Source organism: Akebia trifoliata, chromosome 13, assembly GCF_017979445.1.
Source record: "Akebia trifoliata isolate Shusen 1 chromosome 13, ASM1797944v1, whole genome shotgun sequence".
In the NCBI taxonomy this organism is placed as follows: domain Eukaryota; kingdom Viridiplantae; phylum Streptophyta; class Magnoliopsida; order Ranunculales; family Lardizabalaceae; genus Akebia; species Akebia trifoliata.
Window position 1 is genome coordinate 6680132 of NC_141387.1, and position 6593 is coordinate 6686724.

Below are 6593 nucleotides of genomic sequence, written 5' to 3' on the forward strand. Positions count from 1 at the left end.
ACTTCTCTCCCCATTTGCCCTCACACCCCCTTTCAATTTTTGTTGACGACATTGCCACTTGGTCGGGCTTCTCATATACTAATTGAAAATGATTTAAATATCATTTTCTTCAATTTCTAATAAAAAAACATTTCCCTAAGATTCATCTCATCTTCAACTATACAACTAATCAGAATTTGCCTCCACACCCCATTCAATTTTTGTTGATGACATTGCCTCTTGACCGGGATTTCTCATATACTAATTGAAAATGATCTAAATATCATTTTCTTCAATTTCTAATAATAAAAAAAACCTCTGAATTTCTCTCTAAAATCATTCAACTCATCTTCAAGTTCTTCTACTATACAACCAACTATAGTTTACCCCCATAGCCCCTCCAATTTTTGTTGATGACATTGCCTCTTGACCGGGGCTTCTCATATACTAATTGAAAATGATTTAAGTATCTTTTTCTTCAACTTCTAGTAAAAAAACTTTCCTAAAACCATTCATCTTCAAGTTCTTCAACTATATAATTAACCATAGTTTGCCTCCACACCCAGTTCAATTTTTATGGATGACATTGCCTCTTGACCGGACCTTCTCATATACTAATTGAAAATGATTTAAATATCCTTTTTTTAAACTTCTAATAAAAAAACCTCCTCTCAAAACCATTAATCTCATCTGCTAGCTCTTCAACCAAACAATTAACCATAGTTTGCCTTCACACCCCCATTCAATTTTTGTGGATGACATTGCCTCTTGACCGGACTTCTCATATACTAATTAAAAATGATCTAAATATCATTTTCTTCAATTTTTAATAAAAAATCTTAGAATTTCTCCAATGCCATTCATCTTCAAGTTCAACTATACAACTAATCATAGTTTGTCCCCACACCCCCTATAATTTTTTATCATGACATTGTCTCTTCACTTCTCATGTACTAATTGAAAATATATTTTTCTCAACTTCTAGTAAAAAAAAACCCCAAAACCATTCAAAGTTGTTCAATTATACAACTAACCATAGTTTGTTCCCACTGCAAGAAAGTCCTGGCTGCGCCGCCCCTGCTTGTTACAAGTCATTACTGTCATTTGTCTTTCTCTACAATCCATGTAGGACTTAGAACAGGTGATCTCTTGCCGACCTTCAAAGGTTAGTGTCTCTCTCTTTCTTGTTTAATCTCTAATCTTGTGTTCTTCGCTGATTGAAGCTTCGAAAACTCTTGGGTTTAGTATTTCTTTTATGGAAAATGTTGGCATGACACTGGGTATTTACTGCGATTCTCACAAGTCTGACGTGGGATGTGCACATAACCATAAATGTGTTTCCTCGTGATACGAGTAAAAACCATCTACGGTTATGTATGCATCTCCACGTCAGAATTGTGTGATTTAGAGATGCTGTTGAATCTGTTCTTCTGTGAAAATTCGTAACTTTGAATGTTTAACAGTCGTTTTTTCTTTTTTCTTTTTAAAGTGAGAGAGCTCACCATGAGAGTTGGACTTTCGGGAGTTCGAACCCCTGAAAGTTGATTGTGAGAGTTTGTTGTAATTTCAGTGTTCTTGATGTCTATGAGAATTTACCCAAAAAAAAAATCTTAATTTTATTAGAATTACGACCCAGAAAAAAATACCAACAAATTTGAAGTTTCTCTCTTCATGAACTAAATGGGTTTATATCCAATCACCCAGAAATTTCAATATTAGAATCCTATACAGAGACTAAAGAAAGAAAAAATTTCATTAAACAAAACCCAAAAGCTTTCATTTCTTGAACTGTTTGTAAAAGATAATAATAATAATAATACTCGAAGTTTTGATATTAATATAAGAAATGGAGGAATAATCTCCAATTGTCGTTACACTCGACTTGGGAACTAGAAAACCCTGTATTTTGTTTCTGATCTTTGGATTTAAGTGGTAAATTTGAACTCATTAGGAGCAACTCTTGTTTAAAATTGGTTTCATAGGGATCAAGGACGGACCCAGGGATTTGTGTAGGTGGGGGCAATTAAGACACCTAAAAAAGATAAAAAAAAATTGTTGGGGGCAATAGCAGCGGATTTTGTTCCCCGCCACTCTTATTTGCTGCAATAGTACATAAATCCTATAATTTTAAAAATTTAATGTGGGGGCAAATGCCCCCGTTACCCCCACTAGAAATCCGCCCCTGATTGGGATCATACTTTGGGATTTAGGGCTTTTGCTTCATGAGCAGGCCAAAGGGGGGCAATGAGTGGTTTTGCATGGAGTAGGGGTGGCAAGGGGAAAACAATCAAGGAGTGATTCTGCTACTTTAACCAGAAAAGGTGATAGGATCCTTGATCCTATGGACAATTTTGATCCACTTCAATGGGGATCTTTCTCCAAACTAATTTATTGATTTTTATTCATATTGTGAATTGTGTATTACATTCTCCAATATATATATAAGGACTTTGACTCCAACAAATTAGGAAAGATACTTCTAAAATAATTAAACTTTTTAAATTGATAAATAGAAAGAAACCTAAAATAATAAAACTCTAATTGCTAACTAGACTCTTAAAATAACAAACTACTAATATATGTTACATATCCTAAATAGTAAATAATAAAAATAGAAATAAATAATGTATCCTAACAATAGGAGTGATATTTACTAGATTTTGTTGAAGAGAAGTTCGAAAAATTGGGGACGAAAAACATAATTTGTCATACGGTGAGAGTTGAAATGGCTCTGTTTTACTTGGGTAAAGTAACTTTTTTGAGTTGTGATAAAATGATGTGCTATCACGTATGCAGTCTGTACATGGTTCGCGTGGCAAGTCACATAGCCATCGATCTTTTTCTTTGGGATACACAAGGAAAAGGATCTACGGTTCTTTGCACTTGCCAAGTCAACCGCATACAAACCGCGTATGTGTCAGTGAGTCATTTTATCATTAGTCTATTATTATTTTTTCCATTATATAAGACTAACATCCACAATAGCAAATTATCACCACGATCCTCCCCAATTTGGGTACGGGTAAATTATTTTCCTGGCAATCAATCATCGATTGGACTCAAGACATCTGTCATGATAGTAATGGTTCATGAAGGTATCTTCCTAATTACCTAAAATCATCTAATACATGTGGTAAGAAATGCATATCCACACACACAATTCAAACTATGTAGATTTGAAATTGTCAATGTGAGTTGGAATTTTTTTTTTAAATTTAAGGATGAAACAATGGGGCATGATTTTTAGTTGTTCTTTCTTAACCTTAAAGAGGATAGATCCTATTCTTGTATGGCTATAAGTTAAGAATGTCTCCGTTGCGCATATTGACATTGCCAATTCAATTATGTTCAGAACCTCATTATATTATCTTGAGTTATAGTGTTAGTATATGTTCAGATATTATTCCATGTTTTGAACTTGTAGATTGAATTATTTATTAATCTTGTGAACCACCATTTGAATAAGATGGGACATGGTTAAGTGCAAGCATGTCTCTCTTCAATTTCAATCAATTGTTTTCACACAGGTCACCTAACAGAGCTACAAAAATGGCTGATGGATCACAATACCCATCTTTATTTCAAAAGATACATGGACAATCTTACGTGGTCTCTCGGCTCTCTCCCAACTTGCAAACAAGGAATACTTGTATTTACAATATATATGGTGCATATGTGAATGTGAGCCTGCAAAACCCTTCATTTCCGACATGCCCAAGAAAGGTTTTGTCACTTGTGTCGTCTATGTCACCCGTTTTCGTGCAAGCACCATCAGAGGAACGTGGTAATAGTTTTATGATCGATTTCTTAATGGGAGGAGTTTCTGCTACTGTTTCCAAGATTGTGGCTGCTCCAATTGAGCGAGTAAAGCTCTTAATCCAGAATCAGGATGAAATGATAAAGTCCGGTCGTCTATCCAAGCCTTACAAGGGAATTGTTGATTGCTTTGCTAGAACAATCCGGGAAGAAGGCTTTCTTTCACTATGGAGGGGCAACACTGCCAATGTTATCAGATACTTCCCTACTCAGGTCAGCTCCATGGGATTGATAGGTTTTTAGTCCACATTTTGAGTTTTTTGTCTGTTTAATTGAAAGAGTTGTCCAGGTTTTGCCATTGAATCATGATCCAGAACGGTGTCCCGTTCCTATAGAGTAAGAATGGTGTCTACAGGGGTGGAGCTAGTAAGGAGCTGGTGGGGGCAATTTCCCCCACAGAACTTTGAGACACCCCTATATTTTTCACTAATTACATGCCCCATTTGTCCCCACTTCCCTCACCTCTCTCCCCATTTGCCCCCACACCCTCACCTCCTTCCAATTTTTGCCCCCCATTGTCTTGACTGGACCTTCTCATATACTAATTGGAAATGACCTAAATATCCTTTTCTTCAACTTCTAACTAAAAACCTCTGAATTTGTCCCTAAAATCATTCATCTTCAAGTTCTTCAACTATACAACTAACCATAGTTTGCCCCCACTACAAGAAAATCCTGGCTCCGCCCCTGGGTGTCTATGTGGCATCTGTTGGTTAGAGTTTTAAACACATTGGGCTCCTAATCAAGCTATTTTTTACATGGCATGTAGCTCGATGTGTTTAACCTCCAACCAAAAAGTGTCACATAGACACTGTATCCACAGTGACGAAGTCTGGGTTCAAGAATAGTTAGGCAATAGAAAGTTTCGGAAAAAGTAGGAAAAAATCGATGAAGTTGGGAAAAACATTGAATAAATTAAAATATAAAAGCAATTTCTTTAAGTATAAAATGTATAGAAAAAAAGGCATTTCATATATTAAATGATAACATAACACTTAAAAATGCTATAAATTTTTTGAAAAAATGAAAGATTTTTGTCACTATGAATGTATCTTGCAGTAGGAATGGGAGACCGTTCTGGATCACAACACTTCGCTATTTCCTTCTCATTTTTGAACCATGTCATTTGGTTTGTTTGGGTATTAATTTCTTGAACTTGAACATACAATAGGCTTTGAATTTCGCTTTCAAAGATTACTTCAAGAGACTATTCAACTTTAAGAAGGACAGAGATGGCTACTGGAAATGGTTTGCTGGGAACTTGGCATCTGGAGCTGCTGCTGGTGCTTCATCTCTCGTATTTGTCTATTCTTTAGATTTTGCCCGAACACGTCTCGCCAATGATGCCAAGTCTACCAAGAATGGTGGTGAAAGGCAGTTCAATGGTTTGATTGATGTCTACCGGAAGACCCTTAAATCTGATGGCATTTCTGGTCTATATCGTGGATTTAGCATCTCGTGTGTCGGGATTATTGTATACCGTGGGCTTTACTTTGGATTGTATGACTCTCTAAAACCGGTTGTGCTGGTTGGTGATTTGCAGGTCAGTAGAAACATCAGAAATTTTGATCTCAGTTTGATTAGAATCTTTATCGATTATTCTTGGGTGTATGTGCTACCATTGTGTGTAAATGTCTTGTATTCTATCGACGGTACGTAGAGTTGCGTGGATCCCACCAAATTGTTTAGGGTTACTAACAAGGGAATTATGTAATATTTTCTTAAGGGATTTTTTTTTTTATTTTGGGATTTTTCCATTTTTTGGGGGAGATGGATGTATTTAACAACTCCCGGATTTCTAAATAGGGATCTCTCTAGGGATTTAAAACTAAGGAAAGTAAATAGTGATTATTCTTATTCTGATACCTGGACGTAGGCATACTGTTGAATCACGCAAATCCTTATTTTTTGTGTGCGGTTCTGTTTCTTCTTCTTTTTTCCTCTCTTTACTTTACTGCTTCATTGTTTCACAACCATATGGTCCATGTGTTTGGTGATTGCAGGATAGCTTCTTAGCAAGTTTCCTATTGGGATGGGGAATCACAATAGGAGCAAGTTTGGCTTCGTACCCAAGTGATACAGTGCGTCGAAGGATGATGATGACATCTGGAGAAGCTGTAAAGTACAATAACTTTCTTGATGCATTCTCTCGAATTGTCAAGAATGAAGGGGTCAAGTCCCTATTCAAGGGTGGCGGTGCAAACATCTTGCGTGCCGTTGCAGGTGCTGGTGCGCTATCTGGTTATGACAAGCTGCAGTTGATCATGTTAGGGAAGAAGTACGGGTCTGGTGGTGGTGGTGGCTAATTTGATCACTTCGTGGGGCAGCCAAAAATATGATGATGGTGATGATGATGATGACGATAACTCTTGGGTAACTTTTTTTCTTTTTAAAGTTTTCAATTTTCAATCATTTTTAAGTAGTTTTTTGGGCCCAATTCTAAAGGGCGATGTTATTAGTCATAGTAGCAAACATTAGGTGCTTGAATTCTAAATAATGAGCTACATTTGAGTGGTTGATTGTGTAGTCTCACATCTGAATACCTGCTTTTGAACATTTATATTGCCAATGAATGGGATTTAATTCTCAATACGAGTGAAATTTGATGGTGCCCGATCTTTATGTGGGCGTTGGACAACTTTTATTATTTGAATTAGAAAACATGTAGGATGGGCATATCAGGATACTGAGATTGGTTATCAAATTGAAGCAGTTTTGGTCCAAATTGAAGCATATTTCTTGAGGGCTTGGGTGGGTACTCTGATATTCAGATTATTTTCTACTCTATTTTTACATTT

At 36.3% G+C, this 6593-nt stretch overlaps 1 protein-coding gene across 3 annotated transcripts; it reads left to right on the forward strand.

The window, feature by feature from the left end:
- The first annotated feature begins 986 nt into the window (after positions 1 to 986).
- Positions 987 to 6385, forward strand: LOC147387602 (ADP/ATP translocase 3, mitochondrial-like). 3 transcript variants are annotated; one of them, XM_086421170.1, is made up of 4 exons: positions 987 to 1144; positions 3507 to 4008; positions 4967 to 5338; positions 5799 to 6385. In XM_086421170.1, the coding sequence occupies exons 2-4, from the start codon at positions 3529 to 3531 to the stop codon at positions 6099 to 6101; spliced, it is 1155 nt and encodes a 384-aa protein (XP_086277296.1). In that variant the 5' UTR covers positions 987 to 1144; positions 3507 to 3528; the 3' UTR covers positions 6102 to 6385. The 3 variants fall into 3 exon arrangements, with proteins under 3 accessions (XP_086277296.1, XP_086277298.1, XP_086277295.1); XM_086421172.1 differs by lacking the exon at positions 987 to 1144 and adding an exon at positions 2670 to 2692; XM_086421169.1 differs by lacking the exon at positions 987 to 1144 and having other exon boundaries at positions 3482 to 4008.
- Positions 6386 to 6593: the final 208 nt, after the last annotated feature.